We start from the raw sequence: 19,749 nt of genomic DNA on the forward strand, positions 1-19,749 counted from the left end.
GAGGGAGGGGGGGGGGGGTGTCTGAGGGCGGGACAACTTGATTGGCTTTGAGTAAGAACTTGGTGGATTTGCAGGATGGGAGGCATACTTAGAAGTCAGCACAGGGCTCAGTCAAGGTTCGCTAACCAGAGACTGCCCATAATTCTGGGATCCCAGATGTCTGTGCTATCATGTAAGGGATGAAAATTCAATCTACCTCCTTCAAGGATCTGCAGTGAAAGTTGCCTTGATGCCAAGTAAATCAGAGGGGTAAGAAGCCTGTCCTTAGGAAATGCAACCACCAGACCATGGGAGAAATTTGCATCCCAGTGGTGGTCATAAAAAATGTCAAAATGTGAATTTTTAAAATTCATGTTTTTGGGAGATATAATGTCCATACCATAAAACTCAGGCCAGAAAAGTGTACAATTTAGTGGGTTTTCTACCCACAAAGTTGTGCAACCATCATCACTATCTAATTGCAAAACATTTTCATCACCGTGGTAAGAAACCATGTACCCACTAGCAGTCACTCACTGCTTCCCTGCCCCCAAGCCCCAGGCAGTCACGAATCTACATCCTGTCTCTGGATTTGCTTATTCTGGGCATCTCATATGAATGAAATCATACAATATGTGGTCTTTGTTTCTTGCTGTGCTCACTTAGTGCAATGTTTTTGAGGTTTTTTCATGTTGTAGCATGAATCTGTACTTTATTCCTTTTTATACCTGAACAATATTCCATTGTATAAATATACTACATTTTGTTTTTCTACTCATTAGTAATGGACAGTTGGGTTGTATCTACTTTTTGGCTATCACTGTATGAGTAATGTGCTATGAACATTTGTGTGGAAATAAATTTTTCAATCTCATAGGTATATTTAGGAGTGGAATTCCTGGGTCATATGGTAACTCTGTGTTTAAGTTTTAGGGGCACTACCAAACTGTTTTTCTTTTATTAATTACTTAAAATTTCGACTTAATTTTATTTCCAAACATTGAATTTCTTCCAATTCCTCAGAATTGCTTTTTTCCTTTTAATTGAATTTACTGGGGTTTGGGGTGACACTGGTTAACAAAAGTATACAGGTTTCAGGTGCACAATTCTACAGCGCGTCATCTGTACACTGTATTGTGTGTTCAGCACTCCAAGTCAAGTCTCCATCCGTCACCAGCTACCAAATTGTTTTTCCAGAGCAGCTGCACCGTTTTTCATTCCCACCAACAACGTATGAGGGTTCCCGTTTCCGCACACCCTTGCCAACACTGTATCTGTCCTTTTCACTAGATCCATCCTAGTGTGCGTCAAGTGGTACCTCATTGTGTTTCTGGTTTGCATTTCCCTAATGACTAATAATGTTGAGACCTTCTCATGTGTTTATTGGCCATTTGTCCATCTTCTTTGAAGAAATGTCTATTCACATCCTTTGCCCATTTGAAAATTGGGTTATTGGTGAAAGCATGAAGTTAAAATCATCTGTAAGCAAATGCAAATATTCTCTGTAGGAGTATACTGTCACCTTTGATTTAAAGTTTTGAAGTCAGTGAATAATTTATTGTCAAAGATAACCCAAGTACACAAGGGAATAAGACAACCTGAGCAAGAATCAGCAGAAACAACAGGCAATGAGAAGTAAAATTATAAAAGCCTTATGTATTGGAATTACCAGTCACAGATTATTAAAGCAACTACAACGGGCTATTTTACACATATAACAGACAAGTTTAAAAAATAGATGCAGGGAGCAGAAGGCTTAAAAGTGACAGAGATACAGAGCTGGTTAAAAAAGAACAGTGTAATTGCTATTCATAAAAAATGCAGTAATAAAAAAAAATCAAAATTCATTTATTGAGTTTAACCACTGATTAGGCAATTAGGCAAACCCCAAGAATCAGTGAACTAGAATATAGGTCAGAATAAATCATTCAGAATGCAGCTCAAAAAGACAAATGGAAAAGAGAAAAATTAAGAGGCATGGAAATTAGAATGATCAGAATGAGAAATTATAGTGAGAAAGTCTAATACATTGAGAATAGGCAAAGCAATATTTAAAAAGAGAATGAAGATTTTTAGTACTGGAAAATCTACTAGCACTGGTGGAAAGACATCAATCCACAGATGGGTTATTCCCCGATTGCGGAGTAGTATTTCATTGTATAGATTTTATATAATGTGTTTACTCACTTGATGATGGAGATGATAGCTTTTTACTATTTCAAATAGAGCTGCTATGAACAGCAGTGTACACGTCTTTATGTGGATATATGATTTCTTTTTCCTTGAGTATATTTACTCAAGGAATTGAATGTCTAGATCATATGGTAGATGTATGTTTAAGTTAAGAAACTGTCAAACCATTTTATATTGCCACGATTTGAATATGAGAGTTCTACTTGTTCTGCACACTTGCAAACACTTGAATGGCTAGACTTTGCAATTTTATCCTTTTTAATTAGTGTATAGTACTATCTCATTGTAGTTTTAATTTGCATTTTCCTAATGACTAAGAGTGTTGAACATACTTTCATGTGCTATTTTGTCCACTTGTATATTTCTTTGGAGAAGTGTCTATTCAAATTCTTTGCCTATTTTAAAATTGTGATGTTTTTCTTTTGTCATTGAGTTGTAATAGGCCTTTATATATTCTGGATATAAGCTCGTTCTTGGATTTATGATTTGCAAATATTTTCTCCCTGTCTCTGAGTTGCTTTTCACTTTCTTGATGGTGTCGTTTGAAGCACAAAGTTGTAAATTTTGATTACATTTAATATATCAAAATTTTTTTTTTATTGCGGTGCTTTTGGGGTCATATCTAAGAAATCAGTGCCTAATCCATGTTTATAAAGAACTAATTACCTCTGTGTTTTCTTCTAGGAGTTTCGTGATGTTAGCTCATATATATAGGCGATGAGTTTTGAGCTAATTTTTATGTGCAGTATGTGGTAGTCATCCAGTTTCTTTACTTTTTGTTGTTGTTTGCATGTGGATATCCAGTTGTCCCAGCACCATCTGTTGTAAAGACTATTCTTTTCTTTTTTAAAATTTCTTGGCACCTTATTAAAAATTGATTGACCATAAACATAAAGGCTTATTTTTAGGCTCTCGTTTTTATTTCATTGATCCATATGTCCTCCTTTTGCCAATATCACAGCCTTAATTATTTTAGCTTTGTAGTAAATTTTGAGAAGTATATTTTTCAACTTTGTTCTTGGTTTTCAAGATTGTTATGGCTGCTCTGTGTCTTTGGCATTTCCATATGAATTTTAGGATCTCTTTCTAGAAAGAAGCTGGAAGGGATCGTGTTAAATCTGTAGAAAATTCAGGGAGTGTTGCCATCTTAATAATATTATATCTTCCAACCCATGAACATGGGATATCTTTTCATTTATTGAAGGCTTCTTTAATATCTTTCGATGATATTTTATAGATTTCAGTGTACAAGTTTTTCACTTCTCTTTTTAAGGTATTCCTAAATATTTTAGGGTTTGTTTTAGATGTTTTTATGAATGGAATAGATTTCTTTTTTTTTTAATATATTTTATTGATTTTTTACAGAGAGGAAGGGAGAGAGATAGAGAGTTAGAAACATCGATGAGAGAGAAACATCGACCAGCTGCCTCCTGCACATCTCCTACTGGGGATGTGCCCGCAACCCAGGTACATGCCCTTGACCGGAATCGAACCTGGGACCTTTCAGTCCGCAGGCCGACGCTCTATCCACTGAGCCAAACCGGTTTCGGCGGAATAGATTTCTTAATTTCAGTTTTAGATTGTTCATTTTTAGTATATAGAAATACAGGTTGGGACAAAAATAGGTTTACAGTTCATATGGGAAATAACACAATAAATAATAATACAAGAATAAACTCTGTATTTCACATACTTACAACTGTAAGCCTACTTTTGCCTCACCCTGTACAATTAATTTTTGTATATAAACCTTATGCTTTGAACACTGCATGCAACTTGTTTATTGCATCTGCTAGTTTTTAGTGGATTCCTTTGCTCTTTTTATTTGCAAGGTCAAATTTGTCTTTAAATAAAGAATTTTATTTCTTTATTTCCAGGATGTATGCCCTTTGTAGCTTTCTAGCCTGATTGTGCTGGCTGGAATCTACAGGACAGCGTTGAACGGGAGTTGGTGAGTAGACAGCCTTGTCTTTTGCCTGGGCTTAGCGGGAGAGCATTCAGTCTTTCAGCAGCTACATAGATGCTCTGTATTTCGTTGAGAAGATTCTCTCCTATTCCTTGTTTGATCAGCTTTCTTTCTTTTAGCATGAAAGAGTATTGGAATTTTCAGATTTTTTTTTAATCTATTGAGATGATCATGTAGTTTTTGTTGATTATTTTATTATGTAATGTATTACATGCATTGATATTCAGATGTTAAACCAGCCTTGCCATCCTAGGATAAAGCTCACTTCCTTATGATGTATAATCCTACTTAAACGTTTCTGGGTTCAGTTTACTAGTATTTTGTTGAGGATCTTTGTGTCTATATTCATGAGGGATATCCATCCTTTGACTATAAAATTATTTGTGTCTATATTTAAAGTACATTTCTTATAGCCAGCATATACTTGGGTCATGCTTTTTTATCCAGTCTTAACAATCTCTGCCTTTTAATTGGCATATTTAAAGCATTTATACTTAATGTGGTTATTGACATAGTTAGGTTTAAATGTATCATTTTGCTATTTCCTATTCATCCCACCTGTTTTTGTGTTCCACCTGCTGTATAATCTTGCTGTTTGTGTACTGTTCATCTCAGTTCTTCTTTGCCCCTCCCTTTTTCTGCTTTCTGTTACATTAAGAATCTTTTCCTATAATTCCATCTGATCAGCTTTTTAGCTTATTAGTTAAACCCCTGTTTTCTTATTTAGTGGTTGCTTTACGGTTTACAATGCATATCTTCAGCTTTGCAGACTGTTGTAGACACGTTGCTGTGCACAGATGCTGGCTGAGGTCGCCCACCGGTGTGGCAGGCTTTGGAGAGGTCGTCAGGGAAATGCTAGGGGCTGAACAGTATTCGCAAGGTTAATGGAAAGTCAGAAATGGCGCCTGCCAGCATCAGACCAGTTAGGTGGAAAGAGAGTAAAGCAGAGGGGGAAAGTGGCGCCCAGTAGCACTCTGGACTCTGGAGAAAGATCCCTGCCCCTCCAGCACATGTCCTAAAGTTGGTCCATGTATCTATCACCTTCATATATGACACGGGTGCTTTGCAAACCGCTGCCTGCGTGCCGGAACTCAGAAAGAGCACAACCTGGGTTTCCCACAGCCCTTTGGCTCTCTCAGAATAAGTCTTGCTGGTTTTCAAAGCCAGATGCTACAGAGCAGTGGTTCTCAACCTGTGGGTCGCGACCCCTTTGGGGGTGGAACGACCCTTCCACAGGGGTCGCCTAAGACCATTGAAAAACACATATATAATTACATATTGTTTTTGTGATTAATCACTATGCTTTAATTATGTTCAATTTGTAACAATGAAAATACATCCTGCATATCAGATATTTACATGACGATTCATAACAGTAGCAAATCACAGTTATGAAGTAGCAATGAAAATAATTTTATGGTTGGGAATTACCACAACATGAGGAACTGTATTAAAGGGTCGCGGCATGAGGAAGGTTGAGAACCACTGCTCTAGAGGCTCCTCCTCCTGGTGCAGGTCCCCCAGGCTGAGGCTTGGACCCCTCGCTCTTGGTGGGGGACCTCTGTAGTTGTGATATCCCTCCCACTTGTGAGCCACCACATGGGGAATGGGGGTTAGGGTGGGTCCTGCCTAGACCGAGTCTCTGCCCTTCCTACCCGTCTCAGTGTGGCCTTTTCTTTACATCCGTAGTTGTGGGAAACCTGTTCTGCTAGTCCTCGGGCTGCTCTCCGAGATGGCTGTTCTGCGTGAAGTTGTAGTTTTGGTGTCAATGAGAGAAGGTGAGCTCAGGATCTTCCTAGTTTGCCATCTTGAACCCAAAAGCCAGGGGGAGTCTTGTTCTTGAATGCCAGGTTAGCTTGTCCATGAAATGTGTCTTGTGATTGGTGCACTGTTCCTACAACAAATGTGTCTCCTCATACAGTCTTACATTTCTGGTAAACTTAACAGACCCCCTTTATTTTCAACATCTCTTATTTGTGACTTAGATAGCATTGCATGTATGTGTTACAGTGTTTAAGGTATATTTTTCTGCTAGTGTAATTCTAAGCACTAAGCTAACTCATAAAGTATGAAATTATTTTTTTATTGGCCCCCATTATAAGGTCTTTGGGTTACCAAAAGAATTGATTTGGAGCAAGTGAATTTTTTTTCACACTTTTTTATGAGGGCCATTTTATGTTTCAAATTTTGCTTGGACATCAATTTAGATATATGAGTCTAAAGAGAAAATGGAGAGTGGGGATTTTTTTTCACATTTAACATTGAGGTTGTTCAATTCCATTTTTATTAACTTATAAGGAGCCCAGGTTATAAAAATTACAAATAGGAACAAAAAAATCTACCTTCCTCTGAATATTTGAACATCTTAGAAAGACAGATAATTTGATTTATTTGGTGATACCTAATGACATTAAGCATGATTATTTTAACTTGTTTTCTTTTCTACCAACAGATTAATATTAAAGTTGGAAGCGTGCATCTTTTGCTGGATATTGGAAATTGAGTGTAATGGCAACAGAATTTATAAAGAGTTGCTGTAGGGGATGTTTCTATGGTGAAACAGAAAAGCACAACGGTGAGTTTCGTTTTATGACTTCAACAAACATTTATTTAATGTCCCCTTACTTGTGGCATTTTGTAATATAAAAATAAATGAGACATATTTCCTAACTGCATGAGGGAGGCAGAAACATAAATATAAGGCACGCTAGGTAAGTATTAAAATACCTGGGGCATAGTGGGGAGAGATGAATTCAACCCAGGAGGCACCCTGGGACAATCCCACAAAGAAGGTGGCATTTGGTGTGGAAATATGAGGAGGATGTTAGCAAGCTGAGTGGGAAGAAGGAAGTAAGGGAGAGGAGGATTGGACATGAGTATTACAGGTGGATTAACTCTGGGTGTCCCTTACCTCCCCATCTAACTCCCTCATTTTAGGAATTATATATCGTTCTATCGAACAAAGTAGGTCAGAGAAGCTAGCACAAGGAGAGTTGCTATCATGTTAGGGTCAGTGTATATTTTATTTTGTGATTTGGTGAAGACTTTTGTAGACTTAGAGACTTAAAAGTAGGTTTTTCAGAATTGCTTTATGTATTCAAGACTGATGTAACCATTAGTATTGACAAGAAGAAAGAATTGCTTTGTTGAGAGTAGTTTTAAATGACTAGATTTCACTTGAAAGTATTGTGCAATTAACTTCAAAATAAACTTGTTTTTCCTTGTATGAACTCTTGTGGGAATGAGTCTTTAAAGCCTCCTTTCACCATTACGATGTTAATAGACTTTGGCGGTAGTGTATTAATTGCTCGAATATTGGCTGGACAGAATTAATGTAGAGGCCAGAAGTGCTTGATAGGACCCAAGAGTGGTTTATGGATCAGCCGTTTCTTCTGAAGTGATTGGATAAATACCAAAGCATGCTAGGTTTAGATTTTTATATATAAGTCTGAGTACGTATTTGTGATTTTTTTTCTTTTCTTTTCCCTTTTCTTCCATGCAGTTTCTGTGGAAGCTAAAACAGCAGTCTCAAGTAGTCAAAATACTGCCGTCTGTGTCCCTCCATTGACGTCTGTTTGTGTAAAGCCTCAGGTTGGCTGTACTGAGGATTATTTACTTTCCAAGTTACCATCTGATGGCAAACAAGTACCATTTGTGGTGCCCAAGTTTAAGTTATCGTATATTCAGCCCAGGACGCAAGGAACTCCTTCACATCTAGAAGAACTTGAAGGTAAACAAGAAAATGCCGGGTTTTAAAAATCAGCATGTAGCCTTTCAACGCTGTTATCGCTCTATTTAACATAAAGGTATATCTTTTATACACAAATTTTACATTTCGCTTTTTGTGTTCTGCTCTTTCTGTAGAGGAACTTAATGTATAGTATTTTTGAAAGCTCTCATTATGAAATCTGAACTTAATACAACACATTTGTATCTAGATTTGGCCTTTTTTAAAGGAATAATCTCTCTATATAAAAGGCTGAGTGACCAACTGTACGTACGTCTGACCGTCCGACCGACCGACTCGCACATGCGCTATACATATAAAGCTCTCGCTGGCACCAATCGCATGTGACCGACCGTCTGGTACATATGATGCACACTGGCAATTTAAAAATAAATGTTGACTCGCGCATGCACGATACATATTAAAATATTTTGTATTTTAATTTTATAATACTATATTATATATACTATTTTGACATGTAATTTTTTGCAGTAACGTAATTTCCGCATGAATCTTCCTTCTTTTTTTCTTTTTTAATATATTTTATTGTTTTTACAGAGAGGAAGGGAGGGATAGAGAGCTAGAAACATCGATGAGAGAGAAACATCGATCAGCTGCCTCCTGCACACCTCCCACTGGGGATGTGCCCGCAAACAAGGTACATGCCCTTAACCGGAATTGAACCTGGGACCTCTTGGTCCGCAGGCTGATGCTCTACCCACTGAGCCAAACCAGCCAGGGCACGAATCTTCCTTCTAATTAATTTCCTTTCAATGTGCACAAATCCGTGCACCGGGCCACTATTATAATTATAATCAGTTATCCTTCATACATGTAGAAAGAAAAAATAGAGGAATTACTCTGGATTTGATCAGTAAATAGAGGAAACATTCTGTCTACTGTTTTCTAAAGTTTGGTGTAAAGAGAAATAAAGAAGCAATGAAGTAGTCTTTCTTCCTTCCCATCTTTCTTCACCACGATGCTCCCCAGTCTATAAGTACACTTGCCAGTCTAAATAGCTGCTTGAATGAGGTAGGTTCATTGGCTTGAATTTTGGCTGATATTGTAGAGGTCAATGGACTAATGAAGAGGAAACAACATGTAACTCTTGTATTTTAAAAATAATTTGTTCTAGTGGATTGAAACAGTCACAATGATTATTTTTTCTCAGAATTTTATTATGGAAAGTTTCAAACATACAGAAAGAATTTGAAAGAAAAATTGAAAGAATTTAGTGGTAAATACCTCTACATATCTATCATATAGATTTTTACATTTTAGTATACTTCCTATCACATATATTCATCTATTCATTTCTCTGTGCGTTATTAATACTTTCTTGTGGAGGAGGATGCATGTCGGAGTAAATTCTGGGCATTAGTAGACTTTCCTCTAAACATTTAAGCATTTATATAATTTACTAGAGTTCAGCATCTGTTTAGTCTTCTTCTTTCAACACAAACTTTACATGCAGTGAGCTGCCCAAGTTTTAAGTGTGTAATTTTTGAGTTTGAAAAATGCATATACTAGTGTAATAAAAACTATCGAGACCTAGAATATTTCTTCAAATATTTTTTTCTGTTCCTTTTTCTCTTCTTCTGGGTTTCCAATTACACATATGTAGGACTCTTTGATATTGTTTTATGTGTTTCGGAGACTTCTTTTTTTTCCCCCCCGATCTTTTTTTTCTTTTTCTGGTCTTAAGATTGGATAATATTGATCTATCTTCCAGTTATTTGTCTCTTTCCTTTGTTATCTCCATTCAGTTGTTAAGCCTATCCACTGAATTTTCTGTTTTAGACATATATTTTTCATTACTTTGAGCCATTTTCCTTTATATTTTTGAACTTCACCATGTTTGTCTAAAAGTTCTGACATTGAGGTCATCTAGGTTTGAATTCGGTGTATTGTCTTTTTGCTTGAGATATGGGTCATATTCTCCCGTTTCTTCGTGTTTGGTAACTTTGGATTGTATTCCGGATGTTGGATATTATATTTTAGGGATTCAAATCTGTTATATTACTCAGAGGGTTATTTTTTTCTTTCTTTTCTTTTTTTTTTCAGCAGGCAATTAACTTGGTTGGATTCTGCAACTTGGTAGTGGCAGCTCTTACCTCAGCCTAGTTTTATTATCCTTAGCTGGAGTCTGTCCCACACATGTGTGGTTCAGGGACCAGCCAGGTATTTGAGCAGACTTTATTCACATAATCTGGGGTTTTCTCCTTTCCAAGATTCCCACCTTACTTTCTAGCTGCTGCGATTGCTCTGAACTTTGCCTTCTGGTTCTTCAGGCCAGAAAGACTGAATTTTCTATTGGAGTTTTACCCGCCCTGCTCAGTGCCAACTTTGGCCTGCCCTTAGGCTAAAAGTTATTAAAAACAGGTAACTAATTTTGTACTGTTCTCTTTTTTTCCAACAGTCAAATCCTGTCCAGAATCTGCATTGCTTTTATTTATGCTCCAGTGCCTTTGGGTTTTGGTGTAGAGTTTAGTGTTATCTATAAGCGAATAAGGTCTAGTAGGAGTGATTTATTTTTTTTTTAAGAAACAAGGAAAGATGAACCTTATGTCTTATTTTTCATATATCTCTAAAAAATAGTTTTTAAAAGCTCTGGCTCACAGGATACCATGATTTATTGACTTTTCTCTTTCTCTCATACCTGTTTAACAACATTGGGATTAAGCCATGTAAACAGTCTTGCAATTTATTTTATTCACATCATCTGTTATGAACATGTTTTCATATTCATTACTTTTTAATGGCTTTATAGTATTAAATTATATGGATGTACCACGATTTATAAATTATCTATTCTTAGACATTTAAAGTATTTTATGTGGGGGGGGGTTCATAATCAGAAAATAAGTAAGAAATACCTACCTGGCAATATGTGGTCATTTTTCTTTTTCATTGTATCGTTAATAAATATTACTTTTTTAGCTGACTGAGTCAGAAATTGGCTTATATTAGATTATAGGCTCACGGAGGATGTGGTGAAGCCATCTGATTTTTAGCATATTGGAGAGAGAATCACTTTATATAACTGAAGTCGGGAAGGTCTTCTTGGTACCTAATTATAGAAGTAAAATATGTGTAAGCTGTATGTGCAAATGCATGTGTGAGTGATGGGCTGACATGGAGATTTTAAGAAGAAGATAGAGCAGACCAGTATCAATTGTGACTTAAATTATGTTTCACATATTTGAAATTTGTTTTGTCGCATTACTTGCTAATGAGTCTGATCACAGCTGTAGACTCCTGCTTTGATAGCAGACAGATCTATCATTAAAGTTTTACTGTGCTGGCTTTATCACCTACCTACCTAGCCATCCAGAGGATACATTTTGAATTAATATTGAAATTTCAAATAGGGCTTTTGAGATGTGTTGGCAATTATGCAACTTTACAACAGTGTGGTTCTGTAAATTGAGAGAAATTCCTCTTGAACTTAAAAACTGCTATCACTGGGTACTGTTTGAGGGGAAAATTGGAATTCTGTAGTGGCTTACTTATAAAGGAAAAATGAAATCAGAATATTCCTTTTTAGGTATAGCCTATAAAGGCAGTGAGTCATACTCTTGACAGTGCTATTCTTGTTACCATAGACGTTTGTATTGTTTATGTGTTGAATGAGTCAAGTGTTAGCTCATAGGGGTGCACACTCTTTAGGCTCTCTGGCATCATAGCTCCCTCCTGGCACCCCTCTGACCATGGGCTGTGCTTGGATTGCATACATCGTTTTTTGAAACAGGATGAGGATAGAATCTCACCTCATAACCTCATATTTATTTTTCTTTTCTGACTCAATGTCAAGCTACCTGCTTTATTGTTTAGCTTAATTCAGAAAATACTACTTTATACTGTGGGTTCTGTTTTAAATGGAACAAAAAGAATGAAAACATGGTGATGATTTAAACATTTAAAAAACTTTATGTGTATATATTATTTCCAGTGTGATTATAAGCTTTGAAGAAAATTTGATCTAAATATAAAACACATGTAGAAAAAGGAACAAAGAAATCTATCGTGCAGTGATTTATTACACAGCAAATCATGTGTATAGTCACCACTCAAGTAAAGAGAGTAAAGCCAGCAACCCCAAAGCTTCCATCTTTCCCTTTTCAGTCACTTCAGAGTAATCAGTATCGCTTTTTTGCTTTTCTTACTTTTTACCACCTAAGTACATATTCCTAAATGTTATGGCTTCGTTTTTTGTATGTTTTCTGACCTTTATGTAAATGAAATAACATATTCAGTATATATTCTTTTGTTTGTGGGTTCTTTCAGTCAGCATTATGTTTGTGAAGTTTACTCAGATTGTTGTTAGTAAGCTTCAGTTTGTTTTCATATCTGTACACAGAGTGTATTTATCTATTGTTGTCTAATGGTGAGATACAGAAGTGTTCCTGTATAGCATACTATAAGGCAACGGTCGCCAACCTTTTGGACTTCCCAGGCCACCAGTGGTCCGCAGATCACTGATTGGCGACCATTGCATAAGATATTTTTATGTATCAAGTATATACTGCAGTTCATCTATTTTTACTGTTGATGGGCATTTGAGTTTTTTTTCCAGTTTTTGGCTATTGTGTATAATGATGCTTATGAAGATTCTTGTACTTGTCTCTTGGTGCACATGTACAAGCATTTCAGTGGTGTATATGTCCCAGAATGGCATGTTGGGGTTGTAGGTTAGAAATATCGTTAGCTTTAGTAGAAGTTAGCAAACTTTTCCACAGGGATTATATCAATTTACATTTTCATCAGCAGAGTATGATCATTCACATTGCTCTGCTTTCTTGCCAACACTTGCTATTGTCAGCTTTTTAATTTTAACCATTCTGGTGAGCATGTAGTGGTATCTTATTAGAGTTTTAATTTCCCTCATGGTCAGTGAGATTGAGCACCAGATCATGTTTATTGGCTATTTGAATAGACTCTCTTCTTGAAGTGTCTGCTTAAGTCTTAAGCTAATTTACGTATAGGCTTGCTTGTCTTTTTCTTATTGATTTGTGGGAGTTCCTCATAAATTCTGGATATAAGCACTTTGTTAGTTATATTTTTGCACATATCTTCTCCCCTCTGGGGGTTACCTCTTTACCCTCTTAAATAGTCTTTGGAAATGGAAGAGTTGGAAAATTTCAAATTTAATATAGTTGAGTTTATTAAAAACTTGTAATGATTAAGGCTATGTTCCCTTTAAGAAGTGCTTCTCTGCCCTAAGGCTAGGAAGACTTTCTGATAAATGTACTTAATGTAGAAGTTTTATTGGTTTGCCTTTAACATTATTTTAGAGCCACAATCCACAAGGAATTAATTTTTGTGAATATATTTAGTTGGGATGAAGGTTGTTGTTGTTTTCGCTATATCAATATTCAGTTGTCTTATCCCTTTTAGTGAAAAGTGCCAATGCCACACTGATTATAAATCAAGTATCGATAAAATGGGTGTCTCTTTTGGGCCTTCTATTCTGTTCCATTGATCTTATCGTTGGTGCCAGTATTCCTTTCTTAATACCCCGTAGAGCTAATCTTTCAATCTTGTGTTTTTAAAGATTACCTTTTTTATTATTTTTGGTCCTTTATGTTTCAATATAAATATTTCCTATCCGTTTTGCAATTTGATTTCTAACTTTATTGCATTGGTGTTAGAGAACATACTCTTTATGATTTCGGTTCTTTATAATTTGTTGAGACTGGCTCTGTGTATCTCAGCATATGGTCAGTTTCTTCTTTTTTATTTAATAACATTTTATTTTTCAAAATGTACAGTTTGTTTGTGCCTCTTCTCCAACAGTTGGGGCATCCCACCCTTGGTGTTTGCAGTGTAAGTTAGCTGAGCTCCGTGCTTTGAAGCCAGTTTAATAAGTCCCTGGCCAAGGAAGCTCTCTCTGCCTTCAGTCTCTCAGCAACAACAGCTGGGCTTATAAGCTTCTCGTTGGGAACTTCCTTACAGAGTTTGCCATGTGGTGCTTTGTCAAACAAGACCAGGTTATTGAGCTTGTTCCAGACTTTGCCTTTGGACCACGACTTCTTTTTGGCCTTGCCCCCACGTTTGTTCGCTGGGTCTTTGTCTTTCTTAGCTGACTTTCTGGCATCGTTCTTCTTCTTGTCATTCTTGGGCCGTATAGCGAACTCGAAGAGCAGCTGCTACCACTGATGTCCTGATAAGATGTCAGACCAAGCCCTGACTGGTGGCCTCAGTGGTTAGAGCATCGGCCTGCACACTGAAGAATCAATTCCTGGTCAAGGGAGTGAACCTGGGTTGCAGAGTCAATTCCCCCGCCCCCATCAGGGTGGGTGGGGGAGGCAGTCAATCGATGTGTCTCTTTCACATTGATGTTTCTTTCTCTCTCTCTCTCTCTCTCTCTCTCTCTCTCTCTCTCTCTCTCTCCCCCTCTCTCTCCCCTCTGTTCCACTCTCTCTAAAAAACAATGGAAAAACAATGAGGATTAACAACAACAACAAAAAGATGCCAGACAGAAATGAGGTTGTGGTCCGTTTTTATAAATGTTGTGGTCTTCGTGAAAAGAGCACATTTCTCAAAAGAGATCATCTTTTTACTTAAAAGATGTTCTTTGTGTAAGTAGAAAAATAAAAGGAAACTCCAGTCACAAAATACAGAATTGTCCACAACATTTTGGAATAGTGTGCTTAGGGGCAAAGAAAAATGTCAAAAATTTACCAGACTGTCTTGAGAGCAGGGTTCATGGCTGGTCCCTGGCAGGATACTCCACACACTTAGAGCTCAGTAAAAGTGTGCTTATTTTTTTAGATATCAAACACATGCGAGTTAATATTACTCGAAACAAATTTTTTCCCTTTTGCCTTGAATGCACTAGCTGTTGGCTAGTAACTCCAAGCAAAGGACGTCATAAAACTTTAGGAACATTTGCTTTCAGGATCGGCCAGAGCATCTTTTGGGGATCGAAAGGCAGAACTTTCCGGCTCCTCCCACCCTGGATCCAGCTATGACGTGTACAACCCGTTCTATATGTATCAGCACATTTCCCCAGATCTGAGTCGGCGCTTTCCCCCTACTGCAGAAGTGACAAGACTGTATGGATCAGGTTTGAAATTTTTTGTGTGTTTTTTTCCCCCTCCTTGTAGTTCTTGCTTTTTTCTCAGAGTTCAGCTTTTTATTGAACGTGTTACAAGAGAGGTTTAGTCAAAAAGACCAAAGCCCATCAGACTCCCAGATCCTTCTTTCTTTCCTCCCACTTTCTCCTCCTCAGCTGGGGCAGCCGTGCTGGCTCTCTGTGTTTCTCTTTTAGCAAAAAATGTCCAAGTCAGATTAAACCAGAGACCCCGGAAGAGATGATTCTTATTACGGAAAACAATTTACAAATAAGGGGAAAGCAGGCTTCAGAAGTGCCGAGATAAGCATCCTGACCTCTTTGTGGCATTACATCTAATATACAAATGGAAAGACTAATAAGTTGTATGTGGTAGTGAGTTCTAAATTCCATTTGATTTGTCCTTTTTTGAAAAAAAAAGTTTTGTTTACAGATTATTTTGATATATTTTATATATCATCTATCCATTCATAAATGTTCCTTTTCTGCTCTATTTAATAAAAATGATATATTTAGAAACATGATAGGTTTACCAATGTAAACAAAGAAAATAGAAAATGCCTAAGTGATATTTAGAACTTTCTTAGTTTCATATTTGAAACTGCATCAGTTATAGTCTGTCTTGTACATATCTAATTCACAAATTTCTCACTGTTCTTCAGGTCATATATCTGTCTCAACATTGAATTCAGGCACTAAAAATAAAGCAGAAATATTTAAGTACTTTTCAGTACTGTGCTAGAATACACATTAGTATGCAGAGTTCTATTCTTCGAGGATCTTACAGTTCAGGAGGGAAACTAGCAATATAGGATCACCTAGGATTTGGTGTTGATTTTTTTTAAAAAAGTGCTCATTAAATAGTTGACTTGCATTTAGCGCAGAGGACTTACCTCTTTGATTATTCTTATGAGATGAAGAATTGAGGAATGTAGCGAAAATAATGAATTTTCCCTGCTTGATATTTGATGTGGATGTAAAAATGTATTGTTTGATTTTTATTGGTTTTTGTTTCAAACAAAGTAAAATAATTGAAAAAATTTTTAAAATTTTGTTAGGTTTTATCTCGTAAGTAGATTTGTGCATAATAGTCATGATATATTCCTAAAAAGATTTAATTCATTGTAACTAAATAGAATTTCTTCTTTTTTACTATAAGTAATTTACTTACGTCTTTTTGTAGTTTGTGATTTAAGGACCAACAAACTCCCTGGTTCCCCCGGGCTAAGCAAGTCTATGTTTGATCTTACAAGTTCATCACAGAAGTTCATGCAGGTAAATTATTTATATCAATTTAATTATATCCGATAATTTATTTTCAAGCTAAAATTTCAAAAGCGTGTAAATTACATTAGGAACAACATGCTTTGCATCTTATGTAGATGTATCTATTCTCATACCTCTTAGGAAAACACTTGATATTTCCCATGTGCATTATTTTAGCTTTCAAGTGAATAAAAAAGACAGTAGTTTCTGTTTGTTTTTTTATGTGTCTTATATCTCTCATTTGGTAAGCACACAGATACTTGGAATTTAAGATGGTATATATTTAAAAGTGCTTATTGATTTTACTTTCTTTAATGAACATAACTAGTTAATAAAAAGTAGTATTACTATTGAGATGTAGAACTTTAATTATTCAGTAATATTAAAATACTGTCCTATGTTTCAAATAGAATTGACAAATTTTTGACATTTAAAAAATGTTTCTTTTCTTAATACAAGTGAACTGTGATTATTATTTAAAACTTAGAAAGTAGACTTAAGCAAAGTAAAAAGACAAATCACCTATATTCCTATAACTGAGTAAAAACACTGTGCAAATACTGTTTTTACATATTTGTGGATTTTTTTCACGTGAACATATATACATATATTTTATTAAAATGAAGTGTATTCTAAATAATCTCAGTTGAATTAAATTTTTGCAAACTTAATTCTTTGTAGCACCAGTTCTTTAGCATGCATTGGAATTGTGTAGAGAGCTTGTTAAAATACAGAATGCCAGGCTTCACCCCCAGAGCTTTCAATTTAGTAGCTCTGCAGTGAGTTTGTATTTCTAATAGTTTCCCAGGTGATGCTGTACTCTCGGTCCAGAGGGACCATGCTGGAATAACTGTTGCTTTACAGGTTGTTAAGTAGCAGGGCACTTGCAAATATACTCAGATTTTTATTAGTACCTTTAAATCTGAAACATAGGCATAATCTCTTCATCCTTATTACCAAACCAAACCAAACAGCAAAGGCTTTTCCATATATTATCTAGTAAGATATGTGAGATTTTCCTGATAGCACACACAGAAATCTTTTCTATCTAAAAGTGGAAAATTCCGATCAGTAACTGTCAAAATGGTTAGCATGCATTTTGGTAGTAGGGTAGGTATTATTTCAGACGCCTTCAAGTTTGACATGCAGTTTCTGACTAAAGAACTCTGTTTATAGAGACATGATTCACTGTCCAGTGTGCCTAGCAGCTCTTCATCGAGGAAAAATTCTCAGGGGAGCAACAGAAGCTTGGGTAAGGAATAAAGTACCCTATTTTTATATTCTTAAGGGAATTATTTCTACCCAATAGTAATTTGAAAGTATATATGATACAATAAGAGAAACTCTAGATAATCTATATATATAAAAGCCTAAGTGACTGTTACAACCGAACGACTGGTCAACCGGTCGCTATGACGCTCAGTGCAGGAGCTGCCCCCTGGTGGTCAGTGCGCTCCTGCAGCGGGAACGTAGCTCAGCCAGAAGCTGGGCTCACGGCTGGCGAGCACAGCTGCGGCATTGAGAGCCTCTCCTGCCTCCACGCTGCAGCAGGCGCAGCAGGGCCAGGATGAAAGGCCCGGCTGGGGCTCCTTCCTGGCCACATGCCGCTTTGGCACTGCTGCATCCCCCGAGGGTGCAGGCCAGGCTGACGGACCCCACCTGTGTAGGAATCCGTGCACCGGGCCTCCAGTTATATATGTGTTGGCAGTGTTACCTGTGTATAAATATGCACATCAGATGGACTCTGTTTTAGTGTTCAGACGTGAATACATCTTTTTAAAAGTGGAGCGGTTAAATATATCCATTGTTGGTTTGTTCTAAAGTATATTAGTAAGGAACTTGCTGAAGTATAGAGTATTAAGTCCATATTAATATTATTTGGGGGAAAGTTTCTATTTTAACTTAAATTTCTCAGGTTATAATTGGGTTAAGATTTTAAGCCATGCATTACTTTTTTGTTTGTTTGTTAATCCTCACCCAAGGATATTTTTTCCCACTGATTTTTAGAGAGAGTAGAAGGACAGGAAGAAGGGGAAGAGAGAGAGGGAAGTAGGGAGAGAGAGAGGCATACAGAAAGAAAGAGAGAGAGACACACACACACACACATCAGTTGGTTGCCTCCCACACTAGCCCCTGACTGGGGCCCGGGGATCAAACCTGCAACCCTACGGGGCATGGGTGACACTCTAACCACTAGCCCACATGAGCCAGGGCCCATGTATTACTTTTTATAGTATATCTTCCCCCTAGCACTTCAGTAAAACATTAAAGGTGATGTTTGTTTTATTAAATCGTCAACTTTAAAAAATAATTGTAGCATTTTTCTATTTTGCCTTTAAAATCGAATTGTATCAAAGCTTAATTGGGTTAGAAGGATTGCGTAGTATCTCAAACATCTTTGTCCTTTTACAATTCAGATACGATTACTCTGTCAGGAGATGAAAGAGATCTGGGGAGATTGAATGTGAAGGTGTTTTATAATTCTTCAGCAGAGCAAATCTGGATCACAGTATTACAGGTACATTATTATAGTGCACACCAACTTTTCTTACAAAATTGAATATTTAGACAGTATTAGCATATATTATTGCTCTCTTCTGGGGAATGGGCCATCATTACATCTTTGGAATTTAGAGTTTTATAATATTTTGCAGAAAATAGTATATAATAAAGAATCTAAAGAAAATAAATTGGTAGGTGTGGTGGAAGTATTTGATTTTTAGTCTCAAAGAGATTGATGTGATATTGAGAACTTTAAATGTCAGATTATTTTAATGTGGATGAAACAGGAGGTTTCAGTAAGTTTCCTTGTACAGTTTGTATCTAAAGTCATTAACTTGAAAAATACATAAAATAATTGTATTGTGTCCTTTGTAAAATTCAAGCTGTATTTTTAATTTTTTTAGTGCAAAGATCTAAGTTGGCCCTCTAGTTATGGCGACACTCCTGCTATCTCTATAAAAGGAGTCCTAACATTGCCCAAACCAGTGCATTTCAAATCTTCAGCCAAGGAAGGCTCCAATGTAAGTGGCTGTTTGTGTTTGAATTTCTTTTTATGTTTTTCTCATGTTTGTTACTTTAACTCATGGAAGGAATTGGAATTAAAAAAGTGTTTTATTTTAGGAAAACTACAAATTATGTACCCCCTGCTTTTTAATGACAATTTTGAGCCTTACTAGTAAAAGTACTTGATACTTCATTGTCCAGTATTAAGGTGCATTTAAAAAGAAAATTTTAATCACTAAAATACATAGAAGATGAACAATATACAGTGGGGCCTTGACTTACGAGTTTAATTCATTCCGTGACCGAGCTCGTAACTCAAGTTACTCGTATGTCAAATCATTAAAGTGAACGAGTGAGACACGTGAGGCTGGGCTGATGTTGTGTCGTTCACTGTGACGTTCGCTGCGCCAACTAGCGGTGGGGTATCTGAAGCTGGCTCATAACCCAAATTTTAGCTCACAACTCAAAGCAAAAAATCGGCTGAGAGACGGCTCGTATCTCGAAAAACTCGTTAGTCGGGACACTCATAAGTCAAGC

At 36.6% G+C, this 19,749-nt stretch overlaps 1 protein-coding gene across 2 annotated transcripts in view; it reads left to right on the forward strand.

Annotated features, from left to right (window-relative positions):
• LOC102420131 (tandem C2 domains nuclear protein-like) overlaps positions 1-19,465 on the forward strand; it is a 25,347-nt gene extending 5,882 nt beyond the window's left edge. Inside the window, exons 2-9 of one of the 2 annotated variants that reach the window (XM_014450401.2) lie at positions 4,050-4,123; positions 6,591-6,713; positions 7,641-7,868; positions 14,767-14,934; positions 16,124-16,215; positions 17,383-17,458; positions 18,624-18,724; positions 19,113-19,465. In XM_014450401.2, coding sequence (XP_014305887.1) covers positions 6,647-6,713; positions 7,641-7,868; positions 14,767-14,934; positions 16,124-16,215; positions 17,383-17,458; positions 18,624-18,724; positions 19,113-19,385 — 1,005 coding nt within the window. In that variant the 5' untranslated portion in view covers positions 4,050-4,123; positions 6,591-6,646 and the 3' untranslated portion in view covers positions 19,386-19,465. The remainder of the gene's footprint in view (positions 1-4,049; positions 4,124-6,590; positions 6,714-7,640; positions 7,869-14,766; positions 14,935-16,123; positions 16,216-17,382; positions 17,459-18,623; positions 18,725-19,112) is intronic. The other variant, XM_006108374.3, reaches the window with a different exon arrangement.
• Positions 19,466-19,749: the final 284 nt, after the last annotated feature.

This window comes from Myotis lucifugus, unplaced genomic scaffold (assembly GCF_000147115.1).
Source record: "Myotis lucifugus unplaced genomic scaffold, Myoluc2.0 scaffold_2182, whole genome shotgun sequence".
Classification (NCBI taxonomy): Eukaryota; Metazoa; Chordata; class Mammalia; order Chiroptera; family Vespertilionidae; genus Myotis; species Myotis lucifugus.